Source organism: Cyrtonyx montezumae, unplaced genomic scaffold (genome assembly GCF_038088225.1).
Source record: "Cyrtonyx montezumae isolate F1298 unplaced genomic scaffold, pur_monq_1.0 scaffold_23, whole genome shotgun sequence".
In the NCBI taxonomy this organism is placed as follows: Eukaryota; Metazoa; Chordata; class Aves; order Galliformes; family Odontophoridae; genus Cyrtonyx; species Cyrtonyx montezumae.
In genome coordinates this window covers 7,591,935-7,613,727 of record NW_027071970.1, presented here as the reverse complement: position 1 = coordinate 7,613,727, position 21,793 = coordinate 7,591,935, and the positions used below count along the sequence as shown (strand labels likewise).

At 39.3% G+C, this 21,793-nt stretch overlaps 1 protein-coding gene across 1 annotated transcript in view; it reads right to left on the bottom strand.

Annotated features, from left to right (window-relative positions):
• Window positions 1-808: 808 nt before the first annotated feature.
• The window catches only part of GALNT9 (polypeptide N-acetylgalactosaminyltransferase 9), a 121,109-nt gene continuing 100,124 nt past the window's right edge, over window positions 809-21,793 (bottom strand). The window contains exons 7-11 of the mRNA XM_065739080.1: window positions 17,363-17,548; window positions 13,748-13,885; window positions 11,124-11,219; window positions 5,287-5,454; window positions 809-4,176 (exon numbers count right to left, since the gene is read on the bottom strand). Coding sequence (XP_065595152.1) covers window positions 4,030-4,176; window positions 5,287-5,454; window positions 11,124-11,219; window positions 13,748-13,885; window positions 17,363-17,548 — 735 coding nt within the window. The 3' untranslated portion in view covers window positions 809-4,029. The remainder of the gene's footprint in view (window positions 4,177-5,286; window positions 5,455-11,123; window positions 11,220-13,747; window positions 13,886-17,362; window positions 17,549-21,793) is intronic.

The window sequence follows — 21,793 nt, the reverse complement described above, 5'->3', positions numbered from 1 at the left end:
AAGAGATCTGAACAGTTTCCAAAGGACAAGGAAGGCTTGATGTTCAGACATGTCAAGCTCCAAAACATTCATTAAACTGAGATAGATGGTTCAACACTGCCAGAGTATACACGAGGAACTGCCTTAGTCTTCATATTTTTGTCCATGGAACCAGCATACACCTTCAGGCAGATGGGACAGTCCTGAAGAGTTCTCATGCCTCATGGAGGAGTACAACATTTATGTAATTTCAGTGCAATTGATCAAGGCCTTCAATAACACCTTTTTTAAAAAGTTTTTCTATCGCTTATCTCCTTTCCACTGGAGGTGAGCATGCCTCAGGAACTGATAAAGGTAGTGAACAAGTCTGGCTGAGGAACAAATGGCTTTACTCAAGCCAAGAATAAATTCAGCTTGGAAGTCAGTTTACAGCTCACAAAGAAGAGAGTTCTGCAAGTTGTTTTTTTTCCTACAGGACCCAAACTCATTTTAAAGGGATCTTGACGTGCTTACAGAAGTATTATTTGACGTGCTTTTCTATGATAGGAGTGTACTAGAACTGATGTTCCTTCTTGCCTTCTACTCCTCTGTCCCAGGAGATAGTATTTAACTCCAAAATCTCTTGAACAAAAAGGACATTGAAAACTCTGTTCTCATGTGAATTTCCTCTACAAGGCATTAAATACTTTTGAGATTATCTGCACTACAGGAAACACAACTGAACATTTGAAACAACATGAAGCAGGACTTTGGATTATACTACGGGTGAAATACTGACAAGAGACCCATAGACTTTGGTTAAAACAGATAATACTCAAGCCTTTTTTATTATTGTTATTCCTTTTATGAGAGAATATTAAAGACTCTCTCACATGCAGATTTACCATGTTAATACCACAGTCAAAGCAGTGGTTCAGACAGATAAAGACCAAAGTAAAAAGAACACAACAGCCATATTTCTTAAATATAAGAAATTATTTCATTGTCTTAAAAAAAACACCCTGACAATCACAGAGAAAACCAACCTCACCTTTCAGTTATTTGAATTCTTTTACATTATTTCGTAAATCTCAGAGCCATTTAACTACCACAGTAATCTGCTTTCTTCCTCATACTGAAAGCCTGGCTCTTGAATCTCCTGCGATGTGTGACCTCTGCACTGAGAGTTTGCCAGGTCTGACCCTTGGTTAGACCACGTGGCCACATTCAAATGCTTTGCACTGAGCACAGAAAACATGCAGCCAAGTAATTCCCAGGACAGCCAATTCATGTTCATTATGGTGGTGTGATAATGAAAGGTAACAATTTTTGCTTAAAATCTTTGACAGTAAAAGCACACTATCTGGTCTTCTCAGCTCCAAAGCTTCTAAACAGCAAATGCAACATTATTTTTTAGGGTGGTAGATTTGGTATCTCTCCTTTTTTGTTTAAAAAGGGTTGAAAAGCTTGCTGCCCCTTTGTTAACCGAGGATCAAGACTAGATTGATGACTTAAGAAAAAAACCAACATGTGGCATATTAGCTTTTGTCGGGTGTAGTAACTTTATACTCATATTAGTGAGGCATTTAATTGTCACACTATGTGTAACTATTTTTACCTTTGAGCCACCTTCATAGTTAGCTGTATTTAACTGTAAAGACTACAGAAGGTGTGAATGACTTGTGGCTTTACTTCCCCCAGAACTCACCAGGTGAAAGTAACTTTCCCGTCCGTCTTCCTGCCTCCCTCAGCCATGCCATAAAACTCTGTTAGAATAAACAAAAGAAGGAATAAAACTTTCATACGGTTTCCCCCGTTTTAAGTTGTATCTGAGAGAAGATCAAAAGTCACTTACAAATAGAACTCCTATACAAAGAATTCAACACCTGCTTTGTAGATGCTAACTGTTTTTTGTTTTTTTTAATTGCCTAGTAGATTAACATAATGAGGTTAAACACGGGGTGACAGTTCTCAATCTATATTTAGCCTGAAGCTTCCTACCTCTGTTTCAGACCTGCAGGAAGCATTGAGAACTGAGCCCATCCATGATATTTTTTTAATGTAATGTTTGATTAATTCAAGATGTTACCTCTCTGCAGGTCTTATTACACTGTTCTAGAGGTCAAGTAACCATAAACACAGAATTTTAACCATCTTTATATTAGAATCTATATGGGTGCATAATTATGCTTTTGTATATATCCATGCATAACCTGGGGCATGTGACATAAATAAAGATTACCAATTAGCCACCAAAAAAAAAAAAAAATAAATAAAACAAAAATCCAGACTTTGTATTACATATTGCACACACAATGGCAAAAATAAAATTCGGGCAAAATATAGTGATGTGCTCTCTGGATGCCAACCAAGAGTTGACAACAACTGATGGAATTTGCATGTTAAAAGTAAATATTTTATTACATACCATGCCCTTGAAAAATTAACTTTGTTTCCATTTTATTTTGTTCAGCATGCCTTGAAATAGGAACGGCAAAAGCTCTTCAAAGAACAGATCATCAAGATTTATGGTACTGCAGTGTCTGCAATTACCTATATTCCTAGCTCAGTAAAACAAAACAAAACCTTTTTTAAAAGTACTATGAAATATTAAACAACAAAGTTAAGATATTGTCTCTGTCTCTCATTCAGTATGACTGAATTTACTGCAATGAAAAGCTATCTGCCGTGGACCCGCACCCAAAGCCCGATGACCTTGGCAGTGGTCATCAGCTCTGGCAGCCTCCTGGATAAGGCTCTGCCATTGTTCTGGCTGCCTGTGCACAGACACTGCACGAGCCATTGGATACGTTATTAAATTCAGGTTCACAAATATGCTGTCACCAGGTCAACTACAGTAAAATATCTATATTTCAGAGTAACGTTTCTTATGTAAGCTGTCTAGATCTCTCCTGCTTTGTCTTCTCATAGTGCTAGGTTTTTGTTTGTTTTCAAATACTGAAAAGCCTTTGTTGGTTTGTTCAGGAAATTTGTCTAGACAGTGCTCACAAAGCATGTTTGCTCACATTTGACATTTTCACAAGATGGGCAACAAAATGGAAGCCTCAAATGGCTAAATTCCACAGGTGGCAACTAAGTCACCTTATTTGTAGAAGTAACGATCATCCAGCACTGCCTGCCTTGGGCTTCCAGGCCATCACTGGAACATCACCAAGTGTACCTGCAGGCACAGCCCTGCAGCATGGGAGCCCTGAACTTGGACTTGGGGCTTGAAGGCCAACAGAGGCCTCTCGAAATCCACTCACCTACTAGGACATTTACTGCCTCAAAAGAGTTAAATATGCAAGTGCTATATTGTGACGCCTTCACAGTCAAGAAATGTAAAATGTGGCAATACAATGTTATTTCACCTATTCAACGTTTATCTGTGTCTATAGAAGAGGTCTCTAAAATGCTGCCTTTTAGCAGCTTGAAGGTTGAGAACCACCTGTAAACATATGCAGAACAGTCCCTTTCTAGAGATAGAGACTCCTAAAGAATCAACCTTGAAATGTATCATATATTGTGTTTTCCAGTGTTATTTACAGGTCTTCTTTTTAGTACAGTGAGCCAGACATGCTGAAAAGGTAGGATTTTTCCAGTCCTCTTGTATACGAAGTACAGTAAAAAAGGCACATGATTATTCACCATAGGATTTGTGCACCAGTCAATAACTTAAAGCTAAAAAGCTACCCATTGGAGAACTCTCTTTATGAGGCAGTATTGGGATCTCTCCTTCCAACTCATAGAAACATCTGTCTATTAATTCTTCTGGGAGAGCTTAGGAATACACTTCTGTGTTTTCTGATCTTCCCAAGATTTCCATATAAACAGAAAACTCTTCTTAAGCTTCCCAGGTGGTCTGCTGTAGCAAGAAATAGTCAAATAGAGCATGTATCTATTTGATTTTTTTTCTTCTTCTTTTTTTTTTTCCTCCATTGTACGCCCATATGGAGGGCTCCTTAATCCAAGTCCTGTTCAAACTATTTTGCTTTAAGACAAATGCCTTGCAAGATATGGCACACTGAGCAATGGACAACGGCAGGAGATGCAGCCTCTCAGCCCCAGCAATCAATGTCGGCCATGTTTTATCCAGTTTCTAATCATCCATTTTTGCCCCGAACACCTTTGTACAACTAATCTGAGCCCGAAATTTGCATCCTTTGACATTTCCACTTCTAGACAACGGCCAGTGTCTCTGCTGATGATTGGACCATTCTGAAAGAAAGAAAAGAAGGCTTAGAAGAAGGAGCAAAAAATGTCAGAAAGACATGGAGACAAAAGTGCTAGATCTCTAAATTCCTAGAAAGCACTGCGAAATGCCTGGAAAGTTCTCTATAAATCTCTTTAAGTGATACAAATCTCTAGAAAGTGATAGAAATTCCTAAGAAAAAGTACATAATTTGCAGAGTGCTGAAAAAAATAGTCCTTGAGAACTCTAGATTTACGAATTCCTAGAAAATCCTGAAGAAATTTCTAGAAAATCTCTAAAAAGCACAAGAGAACCTCTGTGGACCCCAAGAAGTGGAAATCCCAGAATTCTTTCAAAAGCATTAGAAATTAATTGAAATCTCCAGATCTAAAAAATCCTAGAAAGATTATAGAAAAGCTTTTAGAAAGTTCTAGATCAAGGAATTCTTGGACAATAGAAGTAAAAAAAAAAAAAAAAGTGAAAAAAAAAGTGGAAAATAGAACTGTTCTTGAAATCTATTATATTCCAGGAAAGCACAAGGGGGACTTCTCCAAAGCACAACTGAAATTTGCTGAATGTATACTGATGCAGGGGTGAGGGAACGCTACAAAGTGCATCAGAAAATTCTTCAAAAGAAAAAGGAGTTCCCATAGATCATAAAGGGTGAGCGTGTTTGTGTCCCTGAAGGAGCAAAGGGGTATGATTAATAAAAAGGATAAGGAGATATTCCTGGAAAGCATATCCCCAAATGCCTCAAAATCATACAAGATGTCCAGAAAGCACATGGTGTGAGGCATGCCTGGAAAACAGATCAGACTATTTCTGGAAGGCATAAAGTGGAGAATTCTGAGAAAACATATCAGAGAATTCACAGAAAAAAAAGTTTATGTGGGGGGAATCCTAGAAAGCATCAGGGAGAATTCCTAGGATAGTCCTCTAAAGACCTTCTTGATCTTCATTAAATATAGGTTCATAGGTTCATAAGGTTGGAAAGGACCTACAAGATCATCTAGTCCAACCATCCTCCTGTCACTATCCCTACCCAACTACTACTAAATCAAATCCCTAAGGGATATCCTCCAGGTCACTGTTTCTCTCCAGTTCCTCTCTGCGTGGCTCTCTGAGCTTTTCCGCACCTGTGTAAAATCCCAGAACCTCTGTGCTGGTCTCAGAACATCTTCACATTTCTTCAGAGTTGGTGTCCTGCCCTTCCCATCATCAACGAGGCATTTGGAGTCAGGCAGGAAGGCTGTGGAGCCCAGTGGCCCCAGCTGCAGGACACCATCAGAGCTGTAGCGCACGAGCTGAGGAGAAAAGGAAAGGAAAGAATTTCAGCGTGGCCCCATGGCCCCAACCATGGGACACTAAGCCAACTGGCAGCCCTGGCCCTTTCTTGTGCTGTAGGTCAGGCCCTTCCCATTCCAGTACAATGTGCTCAAGGGCAGAGCCTGAGAACTCTGGTTTAGCAACCTGAGGTCTCCTGTAGGACACAGTATGCTCCCCACCTTTCCCAGCCCAGTATTTTTTGCAAAAGGGCAATCAAGAAGATGAAGTAATCAATATGTAAATCATACCCACTCAGCAGGAATTGATGGAACAAGGACACGATGTCAATTTGCTATGCAGTGTGCTCTTAAGAGCTCTGTTAGAGGCTATTGATAGCAACAGCTCTAATTAGTTTTTGTAAATAAATGTTACTGAAAAAATCCAGTATCCAAAAATACAAGAGGAAAAAAAAAAAAGAAATCATGAGGGAAATAACAAATTTGCTAACATATTCTTCAGGTCAACATAATAACACACTGAAGAATGACACTGATACTTCAGTTTTTTGTGAGGCTGAACTGTTGTGAAATGATGTGATAAATGCTACTGGCAGTAAATATTCTTCAGGTGACAGCCAGTTATTAATTCGGAGCAGTTTTTGTTTTTTAATAAGGATAAAAGTTTCAATGGGCACTAGCAGTTTAACATGTACAACACAATCTGCCACACATTTTTATAAAGCAAGGGCCATTTTTACCTTTATTCCATCTTAAGTGATGATTTCACTTGTCTCACGTCATTCACAATAAAATGGCCCTCAAAAAAAGAAAATCTGTACGTAGGAGAGGTGAAACATCGGTTTCTTGAAATCTCAGAGTGCCAGAATATATTTTATTGCATTAATATTGGACAAGGGAAAATTACTGAAGGACAACAACATATTTGTAGGTGTCTCCCATCTTGCAGGACTAATTGTTACAACGCAAATCTGTGAGGGTGTTCTCTGTGTTCACAGCAGGCTCCAGGTGCAAGGAGCAGCTGGCTGCCCATTCCCCTTCCTTGATGAAGGATGGTTGATTCCAAACCCTCTGTGCTGGATCCACAAGATGTGATTTCCCACTCCTACAGAGTGTTGTTTTAATCTGTATCCTTTATCACCTCAGGGTGAGTTTAGGGAGTTCATTTAGTGGGCTGTATCAACTGCCTGGCACATAACAGTGAGATAACTATGATGGAGTCCTCATTTATACATTGCAAACATCAAACCCTTTGTTACTGCTACTCTCTGGAGAGCTGAGGGAGAGTAGGCTGGGGGTGATTCCAGAGAGAGAATGCATGATGTTAATTTGGCAGCAGACCAAACGGAGGCCCAGTGGCATTCCTTCCTGTGCTTTCCATTCTCCAGCTCACGCAGCCAGAAATGCAGCTGGAAATGTAATATTTCCCTTTCCTTTCTTTAACTTATCTTCCCTCCAATAAATGCTCAGCGTGACTCTGTTCTGTGCAGGTGTGTTACAGCAGAATGATGTTCTAATCAGACTGAAGTATCTACTTCTCATTTCCACATTTCAATCCAGAGGCATTCCACCAGCACAATACTTTGCCCTGTAAGTACTCAAGTGCAGCACCCAGTGGCCAAAAGGCTGCGCAGTGGAGTCAGTGACGCGGCTGGGTGTTGTTGTATGAAGATGGGAGCCTCTGGGGAAGCACAATTATCACCCAGGAAATTAACTGCCGGCTTCATTTTATTGCTGTTATGTGGCTGGCATTGCTGAACAGAAAAAGGAAGGCATGTCAGAAATGCCTGGCACTTACTGGATACTACTGGCCAGTGCAACATTAAGAGTCAATTAAAAAAAAACTGAATTAGAGTCTAGCTTTCTACAGCCATCCTGATTAACCTCCAAAGAACCACGCTGTGAATAATCATATCTTTCTGCTGCTAAAAAAGCCCTGTCTGGGGCTCCAATCTCGCTCCCAAACCAAACGCCCTCTGACAGAGGACGTGCTCATTTTCTCCACCTGCCACTTCTGTTCAGAGCATCCATGTGAAGCACAGAGTTAGGGCAGAGCCCACATCAGAGGGAGCAGAGGGAAAACCACAGGAGCATTCTCCTTGGCATGAACAGTGCCATTAGTTGAGGTGCTGTCTCTGCAAATTGAATCAAGACACCTTTATTTTTTCCCCTATAAGGGTACTGGGGGTGTATGCAAAAGAAGCTTAAGCAAGCAAAGTGATTCAAAATACAAATGGACTGCTGACTCTGACACGAGCTGTTTTTTTTTTCCAGATAAAGGAGGAAAAAAACCCCACATTCCTGTTTTTAAGTAGAAACTGTCTATTTCACACTTCTAACAACCAATGAGTGCTCAGCAGAGTTCAAATGAAATGCCGGCATGGCTGTAAACTACAGTTCCTAGGAAATGTGTTCATCTGTCTGTCTTCATTATACATCTCTGGGTGTAAAAATACGACCGATCAACCTGCTTGGTTTTGCCTTACCCAGTTAATCAAGACCACCACTTATAATAGGCTACCTGCTCTGTCAGACTGATTTCCCTTGTGGTTCAGAAGGAGCAGCATTTTCTATACAGATATTAAAATGGTCTAAAATGTTCTTTGTCTTTGGAATCTCTATATCTGGAGTTGCATTCCTCTGCATCACAGCAGCCATGTACTGTGGAAAGGCAGGGCTGCAAAGAAGCTGTCAATGCAGAAACTACTGTTGCTGCTCGAGGTGGAAGATACGGTAACTGCTCAACTATCTCCGGTATTAAAAGTGGCAGTTGTGTGACAGCTCAGCAGAATAAAAGATGGCTTGGCACAGGAAATTGATATCTATACAATGATGAGACAAATGGGATAGCATCAGCTTAATTTTCCTGAATCTGTACTTTCTGCTGAGAGTTCCAGAAGTTATAAAAACTTATGCTCATCTGAAATAAAATAAAGCAAAATTCTGAAAGCACATACGAACCATCATGTCAATTCAAACCACGTTATGTAGTAAAGTTTTAGTGTCTGCTTCACTGCAACTGATGAAAAAACCAGTAGGTAGTGATGCTTATGGAAGGTGGTCCTCAGGAGCATAATCTGATAGGTAAATGTCAGCTTTTAATTGAAGGGTTTGGCTTCAGAGAACCCATCCCTGCCCATTTCCAGTCAAGTGAAAAAACGTTCAGATCAGCAGGAAGCTCTGGAGGAGACACACAAACGAGTGCGGTTGGATGCCACAGGAAACGTAGCGCCAGCAAAACAAAATCTTCAGCCTCTCAGCTCTGTGGGTTAAGGTGAGCCGTAAGCTGGCACTAACGAAACAGAGACTGAAATGTCTTAAATATTTGGAGTGCTTGTCGCCACAAAAACAGTTACCAAACACACAGGCTGTATTACAGAATGCCACCCATGGCTTCTGTTGAGAAATTTCCTTTCTGTCCGTTGCCCTGCTCTGAGTGATCAGATATGCTATCCAGCGTGCTATGGAAAAACATAGCTCTGCCTGGAAAAACATTAAATATCTGCCCTCAAGCAGCAGTTTAAGCGAGGCCTTTCATCTGCTTTTATTCCATCTGTTTGTGTAGCTGTGAGCTCCAGGAATCCGAGCGTGGAGATCTCTCTCCTTCCACTTGATCTCAGCACCACGGCTGAGCACCGGAGTGAAAGGGAGAGGAGGGAGAGGAGGGAGGGAGCCAGAGCCTGCCAGCCACAATGCAGTTTGGTTCAGTTCTCTTTCACATGCTGTGTGATCAGCTCCACATCATAGCATTTGAGACAGACTCCGAGATAGTGAATATTTCCACTGAGGCTGGAGAATTGCTCTCCTACCGTGCAACACCTGTGTGCCACTTCTGGGGTTCTTTCTTCCTTCTCCTTTTTTTTTTTTTTCCCAAGGTGTTTTTTAAAACAAAAAGGTATTGTCCAGTGCTGTAGACCCTATGGGCAGTACTGGTGACTGCATATTACAAGTCACTTCAGTTCCCCCAGTATACTCCTTTTGTTTTCCTGACAATTTCTCTAGCTACAAATGGTGTTTCCCATCACTCTTGCAGGAGCATTTGCAAATCTTTTTCACTTGCATAGTGGGACACACCATTCAAAGGTGTGCAATATTGATGGAAAATAGTAAGTTAATAAGTAGATGCAAAGAACAACAGAATGAACAGAAACCTTATGCCTATCTCAGCTTTCTTTAAACACCTGAGTGACTTCTGTTGGTTTCAGTGGAGCAATTTGTGTACTCAAATCACTGCTTATTTGCTTGTTGGAATTGAAGAGTATCAAAAGAGAAACCAGATTGTATCTGAATAGTGAGAAGTTTTCAAACCAGTAGGACACATCAAGCACCAGTGATAACCTAAACTGATGAAAATGAGTGTTATGTTAATATTCATTTATATTCAGTAGGTATGTACAACTAACTCAAATCTCAACTCAGCAGGGGTATTTTATGCACGGTGCCTGCAATGAAAAATGTCAGAAACTGAAAACTAAACATAACAGACAACTATGCTCACCCAGGATGATTACAAGAGGGGCTTTAAAAATGTTTATTTAATATATTAAAAAGCTTGCTGTCAACACCTTTTATGCTATGTGCTTGAATATCCTTGATTAGGGTTTGTGCAGCTGTAGTTCTCATACTGAATTAATTTTGTAAATTGTGATGAGATGATAGAACTTTTCCAGCTGTGTAATCATTAATTAACTTGGCTGCATTTGAGTGGCTCCAACCCACACTTGTCTGAGAAATACTCAACTTAGATAAAACATCACCTTTGCCTTTTGCCTGGTGCTTCTTAGTGAGTGAAATGGCAACTGCTCCAGGATGACTTGGTAGATTAATTTCTTGCTAGCACGATAATAGATGGTTATACACTGGAAAGGGACTTTTGAGAAAGACTTATATTTGCAGCATTCTGGTTAGAATTGAAATGGAGCAAGAGAATCAGCTCCATTGTGTCTTGATGTCCCTAACTAGTTTTCTAGGAAAACTCACTTACATCTAATTAAACACTATTTTGTTACCTTACTCATAGGCTGTTCCTTCTGTCTTTACTATTAAAGTGTCAGTCAAGAGTCCCATAATGATTCCACCAAGCCTGGACATTTTGTCAGGAGGAATTACTGTCTATCCTCTTTGCTCCAATGAGGTTTGACTCTTAACCAGCTTCCAATTAACCACAGTAAGCAACATTTATGTTTCACAGCTCCTGTAATGCCTCCTTGGCAATGTATGAACCAGGACTCCAAATCAATATATGTTTGGGTGAACTTCAGATAATTATTAAGTCTGTGATAAGGTCAGAGTTTATTTACACATGAGAACATTCATTAATGTAGTTTTGGTTTGGATGGTACTTCAGATGAAACTAGAATTAGATTTCAGAAGTAGCTCAAGTCCTAGATGTAAATAATAACCAATTTGTATCTAAAAAACAAGTAATATCTTTATAAAGCAAGAAAAGAAGAAATGTCATTTCAAATTCACTGAACTTATGTAGAATAATCTTCAGTGTATTGATTTGCATGTTGCACTGTTTGGCAAAGTACACTCAAAAAGACTAGAGGGAAGTTGAACATTTTCTTTTGCAACATGAAAATATACTGCCAAACTCAACTTAAATGCAATAAATTACAACTTGTTTCTTCTGATTTTTTTTTTTAAGTTACAGGTTTCTCAATGATTATGGGATTTTAATTATTTACCTGAGAGGACATTCCATGGCATGGATATAGGATTGCTTTGTCATCCTCTTCAGCTCCCTGGTCTAAGCAGTAGCCACTAGCTTTGCTGTTACGCACCTACAACCCAACCAGAAGGAAAACAGTTGTATTAGAAATTGTTCTACAAGATGCAAGTACAATCCAGACAAAACTTAGCTGTACTACAACTACTGACACAAACAGTGATAAAAGTATTCTCCTTTTCTCTGAGGAACGTGTTCTTTTTCTCCATATGTGACAGGACTACAATAGTGCAGTTGCTCCAGGAAAAGACAGATCATTTGGACAACCTCCTGTCTTTACAAAATTATTAGCTTGAGTCTGAGTTTTATTTTCATCAATTACTCAAGGACCAAAACCCCATAAAATGCACAGGCCAAATTTTGCTCAAAATTACCCCCGTGTAGAAAAAAATGTCTACCCTACATGCTGAAAATGTGACTTTACCAAACAGCAAAAGAACTGCCCAGGATTGTGTTGGCTGCGGCACATATTTAATTGCTCCTACTGTGTATATAAGAACAAAAAGAGCATGTTAAACAATTTCATTTCAATTGAGAATATAATGTCATTTACATCATTGTGAAAGGATACAGCAACGATGAGCAGCACTGAAGGGCTTTAATATGTTTGAAGACTGGGTTCAGGGAACCAACCAAGTCAAAAATTCATACATCTCCTCAGACAAGAAGAGTTTACAAGTCCATAAAACTGCTGGAGTTCTTGTGAAATTACAGGCCTTTCTTTCTCTTCAGGCTACAAGTATTACACACATTTTGGACACAGAAAATTTTCACAGGTCTCTTAAATGAGAAGTTGTTTAGATAGACAATTTGAAACAGTCAACAGGTTGGTTAGAGTTTAGATTCAACCATTTGTCTGGCCACCCCTACAATACAGAAATAGTTGCTGCATGATATATTGGAAAATCAGTAAATAATCCTTTATATTATAGTGTACAAACATAACAGGCAATCTGATGGGATAAGGGGGTTCCCTAGCAATTAAATTTCAGGAGCTTTATTTTATGACTCATGTACTATAAAGGCTAAGGAACATAAAGACAGCTTTATGACACAGCTTTAAAAATGTGAATTGAGTCACTAGGAAATATATTTTTACTACTGTTTCAATGTGTTTCATGTCTACTCAATACATTTATTTTCCTTAAAGTCTTGAAAATTCAAACACCTTTTCCTCCAGAAAAAATAGCCATAAGAGAAAACATTAATAACAAGCTTGATATCATTTAGGATGAAGCCTCTTTTTTTTTTTAATTATTATTATTATGGGCATGTAAGAAAGAGAATGATTCCAGTTTGTGCTAGCTAGCTAGCTTGTGTGGCTCCAATTTATCATAAATTTTAATGAATTGGATACTTGCATCGCTGAACTTCCTGTGTGACTCAAGAACTTTGTATGCGACCACTCAACAGAAACAAACTTATTTTTAGAGCCCAGCTTCCTAACCGTCTGGTGTAATTGACACAACATTGGCAGTGCTGCCAATATTCTTCTCAGTTAGCAACATTTTCAGAGCTGACAGGTACTAATAGTTCCTGTTGAATTTACTAAATGTCCTTCCTTGGTTACTGCCAGGGATAGTTATATTAGGATGCAGAGTGGTATTATGCAATAAAACTTGCACTTCGTATCGATATCTGAAAGGCCTGACTTACTTTTATATGAAATCATTTAAATGGAACAGCAAGAAAGAATGTCCACGTAGGTGACGCATGAAAATTCATTGCCTAATACAAGTAGACAATTAAAACAGAATCTCAGAAACACTGTCCTAGTCTGACTTTAAAGATCAGGTTTGATTATTTACAGTGGTTTTGACGGTTCAACAGATGGAAAAGAAATGACCCAGAAAGCTGAGTTGAGGCAAATCATCTACACGTTTCCAGTGCATTTGGATTCAACATTTTGTCAGGGTTAACTCACTTGTTCATTCAGCTATCTCAGAGTAGGTGTTCCAGGGTCTTACTTTCTACTGGTGCACAGGTGGAAATTAAAATACAGATTCTGAGCAGAAAACAGCAGAGTTATTTTTCTCTAATGGCCTTTTCTGTTGAAATAAAAACTTGCCAAACAGTAGGCTCAACTCCATCTGATCAAGGATATGTGGCATTTTATCCCCAATAAGGAGGATTTGCAAAAAGGAATTAATGAAGTGAATATAATCTTTTAAATAGTTTGGCAAAAACCAGTATGGGTTTCTTCTTTAACTAAAAATAATTCAATAAATTCAGCTGTTCTTATTAACTAATCATTTCAGCTGTCTTGATTGCTGACGTTTTTTTCATGTCTGTGGTATACTATTTGGGGAAAAAAATGACCTAAAATTAATGTTCTCAGAGCTGCTCTATTTTAAAATGAAAGCCAAGGAGATTGCAGATGGTGAGACTGATTTCATCCCATACACCTCAATGGGAGAGGCAGTGCTTCTCAAAGCCACAATTCCTAGTGTGGATTAAAAGTAGGTGAGAGCATTTCTGAATACTATTCTGACTTGAAATTGCTTTGTACATCAGGATACCCACCACCAAGATGAAAAGAGTTCTCTAATGCAGCCATGATGTGTTTTCAGAGACATACAGTACCTCTCCATAAGTGACTGTGTTATTATAGACTCTCATTTCAGGATAGACGTTCTCCAAGTACCACTTAAAACTCCGGCATTGCAGTCTCTGTCGTAGAGCTATTCTTTCAGAAACGTCTCCAAAATCAACTCCAGGGTTCTACAAAATAGAAAAAGAATAAAGAAATTTCAGCGCGTTGACTTTACAGGTTTTTGTTGTTGTTTTTTTTTAACAGAAACCAAATTGGAGTTCATTTTGTATAGCAAGCTGTATTTCCCTCTCTATTTTCTCTCTTGTAAGTAGCAGCTCATCAAACAGCTGCTGCTGAGAGCAGACAATAAATATTAATGCAAGTCAGTAGAAAAATAAGGATAACGAACAAGCAAAAAAAACCCAAACATAAATCAAAATACCAAAAAAACCCCAATGTGAGTGTTGTTAACATACAGCAATTCTAAATGTTTGCAATCAAACCTGAACTCCTTTGCTTTCAGATTCGCAGGGAATTTAGCTGTAATTCTGATCTAAGATATAGCAGCTTGATCATGGTTTAGACTATTAACAGTCTTGGGTATTCACTAATGTAAATGAGAACAGACCTGTTACAACTTCAAAGCAGAGCTGCTCAAAAAGTAATTAAGCTCAATTAAACATTTGCATAGACCAGCATTCAGTTTCTACTGGAACTGGAGCTCATTTTCAGACTTAAGCTATATAATGCATTTAAACTCAGTATGTTCTTTGTAATTCTGTTTCAGAATTTCATTCACATTTGACTAAAAAATTCCATGGAAAACATAGGCTGGAAAGAAGTCAAATGAATATGATCAAACTCAACCATTTCAAAAAGACCACATCAGTTATTGTCTATAGATACAAAACCAGTATGAATCATCACAGTTCAATATCAAGACACTAAGTTACCTCACCTAAAAATCTTTCCTGATACTGAAAGAATTATATGGACTGAAACTGGTGGGTTTAGCACAGATCTATCTTAAGAGCCTTGTACAGAAATCTTTCTGGAGGAAATATTTGTTTTACAAATGGTGTCTAACGCAGGGTTACAAGACAGCAGCAAGTCTTAGCTCAGGGTTTATTAGAATCCCCAACAGATGCCTTGTTTTCAGGAGAGAATACAAGTGTAATACTGAACAGGTTTTTCCATTTGCCACATAAAGAGTTTGCTGTGCTCACTGCTGCTTGCTGATGCGTACTTTGTCATGAGCTTTCTACGCAGCATCCATTCAAATGAATGTTAATTTATGTTCTACTTCAGGCTAAATGGAAGGAGAGCAATTCTCAGAGGCACTCAGTACAATAAATCATTCAGTATAAGATTTATTTATCATAAAAATTGTCAAGGAATAGATCATAAACAGGGCATACCAAATATTTGTCCAAGTACAGTGATGCTATGCTGACCTGCCAGCCAAGTTTATAGGGAGCTGTGGGGATAAGACTGCAGATGTGTCCAGCAAACACCCACTAATCAGGTATGCACTGTGAACAGACCCTCAATAACTCAGAAGGGAAAAGGTGGTGTGTATTATGAAGGGGTTAATTTGGATGGGTTTTGGTAACAGAACACATGTATTTTACTTGTCTCTCTTCTATTCTATAATGAAGAAATATAACACTTTGCTTGCTAGGCTGTTTCTGCAGATCACAAGCGCTGCAAATTGAGCAGCTATGAAAATGCTGTGCCTTGTTCCATGCTAGCTGCAGTCATTAAGTCAGGGTTATCTCACAGTGGTACAGGAATGAGGTGCCCACACGATTTAGTATGCAGGCACGTCCTTTTTAATGCAGCAGTAAGGTTTCAAGTTCTCTCACAGAAAGTTTTGCTTATGGCTTTGACCAGTGAAGTACTTAGGTCAACTAGATTGAATACTACAGCAGAATAACTCTATGAACACTAACATGATTGCTTCCTTTTCCTGAAAGCTAATGGGGTTATTTTTATGATGTACATTTTATCAATCAATTTATTTTATGGAAAGTATATTTTAATGTTCAATACTTTGCTGATTTTATGCCTTTTTATATAGATGTGCCTATTTTTTTAAAGCACTGTTGTATGGCTCAGTGCAGAAAACTACACCAATAAGTAATCTCAGAGAGATTAAAGGAAATCATGTTTTGGTGTAAACACTTATTTAAATGTCTTTTATATTCTCAGACTTTGTTTCCAGAAAGCATCAAGTAAACAAATTTACAAAGATTATTTCTCTTTCACCTTCCTGCTGGAAACTTACCTTTTGTTCAAATGGATGTAGGCAGGGCCAAAATGCCCCTAAAGGTTTAGCTGAGCCCTGCTTTGTCTTCCTCCTACTATCACAGAAATGTTGTGTTAGGCAGTATTGCCTTGCTAAGGCAAGATAATTCTCTGCAATTAATTCTCATGCCAAAAGCAGCAATCAAACAAAACTTCATATGGACCTAACTTTCAACACATGCAGAACGCCCAATGCTACAAGAGCAGTAATTAGAATTCAGATGGATGTGAACATCTAACACATTCAGAGATCCCAGAGAAAAATGAAACAATTCTTCTTTATGCGTATGTATTTTCAAAAACACAACAGAAATTAATTAAATGGGTTTTTATATAATATCTAGTTATCCGAGCACAAGTAGACATTTAGGACAAAACTAAATCTGCTGAAATCTTTGCCAGGACTCCCATGACTTTGATGGACCGTAGGTCATAACTGTGAATACTCACCAAGATACAGCTGGACTGGCGTATTTTTTGGCACAGATAGAAGCATTTCCTGTTTCTATTTACTTCAACCCAATCACCTTTGGCCAAATTGTTCAAGTAAGAGTTAACAAAACTATCTTTACTGACAGAAATGTGTATGCTTCACCTCAGCTGCCCTCCCTGTGCCCCTTCACATAAATAATTTGGATGCAAATATCACTACAAGATACAACAGCAGTCAGCTTCCACCTGACTGTGCTATAACACATATCTCTTCTCTTGAAGAATTATGCTCTGTGGAGATGTAGCATGAGATATACTTCCAGAATCAAGTAATAAATTGAACCTACAGTTTATCTAATATTTATATTACATGGATTCCTGGGGGTCCCCACATGCCATTAACAATTCACATGCACAGTAAGAAACAGAACGTGTCCACATTGCAACTCTCACCCTGTAGAAAATAAAGCTAGTTAATGTGGGATTCTTTTATTGCACACATTGTTTTTTATCCTGGTGAGGTCCACGGAGTCTCATGATGAATCATGATATTTATTTATGGACATTTCTCTAGTCCTCTCTACTGTAGCATATGAACACCTCAAAGTTTAATGGCATCCTAAATTAAGGACTTTCTCTGAGGAAGCACATAAACCCGAAACATCATGCTCCAGTTAAATTATAAGCCTGTGTCACTGCTCCGGAGCCTACAACAAAACTTACACCAAGGAAGCAAGTTTATAGGAAGCAAGTTTATGATAGAAGTCTCTGCCCTGAACATTCACCAGCACAGAAGTACTCTTCCTCCAATGCTTCATCAAGTGCATACAATTGTAGTAATGCTTGTCCTTCACCTCAAACTGCTAAGTGAGAACAACTATCCAGGCTTCTGCTTCTGTTCAGGAGCTAGTGCAGCCCATACTTACTGCCATGGGGATGTTCCATGCCATGTAAACGTGGGACTTGAAGTCATCCATCCAGACCTCTGCAGCCCGCAGGGCGTTGCGCTTTGCATAGTAATCAATGTCATTGTTGTAGGGTTTCTTTGTGCGTTCGATGTGTGCCACACGAGAGCAGGGCAGCACCTCCATACTTCCTCCACATTGCCAGACCTGGAAGAGTTAGAGGAAAAACAATCACATGATTTTTTTTTTTGCTTCTTAAGTTGATACAACTGCTCCAATTAGGAACATCTCCTCATTGGAGATGGGTACTACTGAGTAACTCAGAGCAATTGCCCTCTTACCCTCATTGACTATAGATGAATGCTGCTGCCTTTGTTAGATACACAGGTTTAGGTGCCATAAATATCTAAGTTCCCCATAATGTCACTGTTCTTGGCACTATTAGGAAGATGACAAATTACAAGGTGGTAACCTGTGTCATGTAGACTAATATAACCTAGTCCTTGTTAGTGAAAATACCTCTGAGCTGAAGAAGACGGATAAAAGAGGCTGAGTGTGGACTATACCAACCAGTCTGGACACCACTGTAAACACACAGTGCCAGTTTTTCCTGTTATTTACAGTCTGAACCCAGTGGTGGGACACAAAGAGGAGCTGCCTCTCAATCAGTGGGGTTGGAGTCACGCAATGAATACCATAGGGTTTCAGCACTCTCAGGTGTACCTGGTACTACAGTCTAATTGAAATAAATAAAATATATTAAAACTTAAAAAATAATTTATTGCTTTTCAAGGCTTCCCTTTACTGAACATAAGAACTCATTTCCAGACCAGATGGACTACAGAACAATTCTAGGGCTGTTCTCCCCACAGCCCGTCTTCTCACAGTCAGAGATAAATTGCTTGGGAAGCAGAGATAAAATCATCTCCTCCAGTTTGTATTTTTTTAATACATTGTTAGATAATACTTACTCACTGCTTTCTGAGCAGTCCTACAGTAAATCACTGGCCACAGGAGTTTGCACTTGATAAATGAAAAATGCCAGAAAATACACTGCTCATAAATTCGGACTGGCATATGCTGAGGGTTCCCAGTATAAAGGGTAAGGACTATGAGAAAGAAAGGAATTAATTGATTCTCATGATGAGAAGGGCAGATGAGCAGTATGCTTCAGTATACTGCTATTTGCCCACCCCATCCCAGCATAGAGCTTTTTAATACACAGCTCGTTTTTCTTTCTCTTGATACAGTTAATGACCTTGTAATTTCTATTTATATATTTTGGCACCAAGGGCAAATACATGATCTGAACGACAGATTTATTACCTTCAAATGCCTGCAAACCTGAAAAGGAAAAGAGTACTAAACTGCAACATTAAAGGAAATACTTCAGCTCATCTGCAGATTCAACACAAATAGTTATTTACCAGTGATAAATTCTCCCCAGAAGTAATCCACGGGGAACTCAGACACCTAGCTTTGAAGAAAGAAGGGCAGAAAATAAAAGAAAAAAGAATAGAGAAAGAAGAGAAGCCAGCAGCAGCCTCAGGCCAGCTAATGCTCACGCTGTCAGCCTGGTGCTCAGCAGTCAGCACAGATCTGCACCGTGGTGTGACCACCCCATCTGCAGTCGTCTAAATTGCTTTACATTTACATCCGTCAGCTCTTTCCCTCCCCTCTCAGCCCCATTTTGCTCTTTAAGGTGAGAGAAAAGGAATGAAACAGCCTCTGTCAAAGGAGACAGCTAGGAAATATCCAAGGAAATTTTGCTTCCTATGACGATGTTAAATCCCCTTGGATGAGTTGTTTTTTCTGTGAACGTGCAACTTTTAACACAAGTAGGAGATGTTTCCCTAGATAAGGATGACATTCCTAATCCCTGCACAGCATAGGGATGGGGATGCAGTTATCTCTCTAGGAAGCAGCAGGCCACACCCCACCAGGCCACTGTTCATCCATGTGCAGGTAAGGTGGATATAGGCTGCAAAGTTGCCCTGCTGCAGCAGATAAGCAGCGAGAACAGAGAAGCAAACAGGCTTCTTTGTGCACTGCTCAGCTCAGCACAGCTGGCACAGCCCAGGGACCTGGCTTTGCCTCCATGAGCATCACACTGTGCAGTGTTTTAAGACATGATCAAGTAATTCCAAGAGACACTCAATTTATTTGCTAATTGTAGTTAATTTCTAATTTCAGCATTGGTCTTTAGGCTGCTATAAACAAAACTGATAGCAATATAAATGTTACCATAGCTGTGTTACCTTAGCATTTTTACTGCTAATTATCTCAATCAACTTTTCTATAAACAGACATATTAAGTATTAAGAAGAACAAGTGCTCACATCAGGGATAAATTACACATGGAATGATAATGTTTGTGGTTTGTGCTACAATGATTTACTCATGCTAATTATTAGCTATTCCTATACACCTGAGAGATGGCTGCCCTACAGTGTAACTATTATACTGATATGTAATATTTTTACTGCATTTATACTATATAATATAAAGCAGACAGACAGACATTGTATTCCACTTGTCATAGAAAAACCAAGACGAGACATTGAGTGTCTTGTTTACCGTGGCCTAAAGCTCTGCATTATTTAAGTTCTCTGAAGGCAGCTCAGGTATGTGACTTTAAGAGGCTGTAAATCCCCATGCTCCCATTCTTGAATTGCTGCCAGACAAGACGAAACGTGGTTGTACAGACTGTTACCATACAACTCACAGTTGTGTTGTAGCAGCACTGTGTTTCACCCTCTTCCAGGAATCCGCAGCACCTTCAGCAGTCCTTTGCTGAAGGAAAAATCACTTGTTGGCATCTCCCAGTGGCAAGAAAGTGGTGAGAATTGGCTTTGCAATTTGCACGTGGCAGCAGGGTCCCCTTGGTTCTCCTTCTCCCATCACAGCGTGTTACCTGGCCTTCCTACAGTGGTTTCTGCCAGAGGCAGTGCTTCAGAGGTGGATGTTCAGCACATCCTTGAGCTAGAACTGGACTCTGATGTTTTATAGAAAAAGCGCTGAACTCCACCTGAGCAGCACTCCATAGGAACAACCTTTCCGATTTCAGACTTTCTGTTCCACACAAAGCCAATAGATGAGATGGAAAGAGATTTTAAAACAGCTCAGATATCCAGATGCATGTTCTATAATAGCCCAGCATGGGAATTCTTACAAGACAGGGATCTCAAGTTTTCTTCCATTTTCAATGCGAAGCCTGTCAAAGATGGATGCCTTCCAGACCTCACACACACCCCCAGCACTGGACTGGAAAAGATTTTCCTATCACGAAAGAATTTTCAAAGCTTTCAGATATCTTGCTGACCTCAACTGTCAGGAATTATGTCAATGTTTTTCTCTGGTAGAAACACCAGCACTTTGTCATCCCTCCGCTCCCCCCCACATCCCAAAGTATTCTGCTAAATTGAACCATTGATGATTTGGAGATGTTCTGTTCTGTGTTAAAAGCTTGTTTAGTGTAAACAGATTTCAAATTGAAAGGTCTTTTTAAAACAACCTCCCCCCATTTTCCTTGCAAAAATAGCAAAACCCAACATTTTGCCAACATTAAAAAAATGTATTTGCTCCAATTTAGAAATTCTGTCAAAACGCAGCCTTTTCCACGGGAGCATTTTGGATTAAATTTAGCAGTAGGAAATGCCCCAAAAATCTGCCTGTTACATTTGAATGAGGTCTGTGGGCTTTCAGCCCTTCTCAGCATGCAAATGGCCTGGAGATAAAGGTGCCTTAAACCATTGCTATAGATGAGGAGATCTGACGGTGTTCTCATGGCTGTTCCTCAAGGTGAAAGAAGTCTGAGCGCTTTCTGGCAACAGCTGTGATATCTGAAGGGCAGGGGATGCACAATGTGGGCAGTACAATCCTAACAGGTACAGCTTCTGAAACACCACTGTGCAAAAAAAAAGATAAATCCATCTGTACACAGAGTTACAGAAAACCGTCTGCCCTGGTGAAGTCAAACAGAGAAACCTCTTAATGTTAAAAACATGCATAGGAAGATAGGTTGTTATGTTGGCCTCTCTCTGGTCAGCCATGCACCCGCGAGGTCTGAATCAGAAAGCATCCTTCAAATTAAATGTGAGTCATGGCAATAAGGTCTTTGTTCACCCGCTGTTGCAGAAGCCCTCCAGTTATCCTCCAGTCCTTAATGGATGTGTTAACTCTTCTGATGCACACTCCAGTAACAAAAAAATTAGCATGAATATAGCACACTTATGGTTCTTGCATCTCTGTTATTGACAATTTACATAGCTTGCTGAAAATTGATATTTCAGAGTAATTTATAGCCTGACATTTTCTTTTTTCTAATGTGGTTTTATGGCTTTTCTTTCCTCTGTGTATTCTCAGTGCTGACTAGAGTGTCACATTTAATAAAATGTGCTAGAATAAAGTGCTCTTTCTCTATTGGAAGCTGTCTGAAACTAGGAAGCTGTC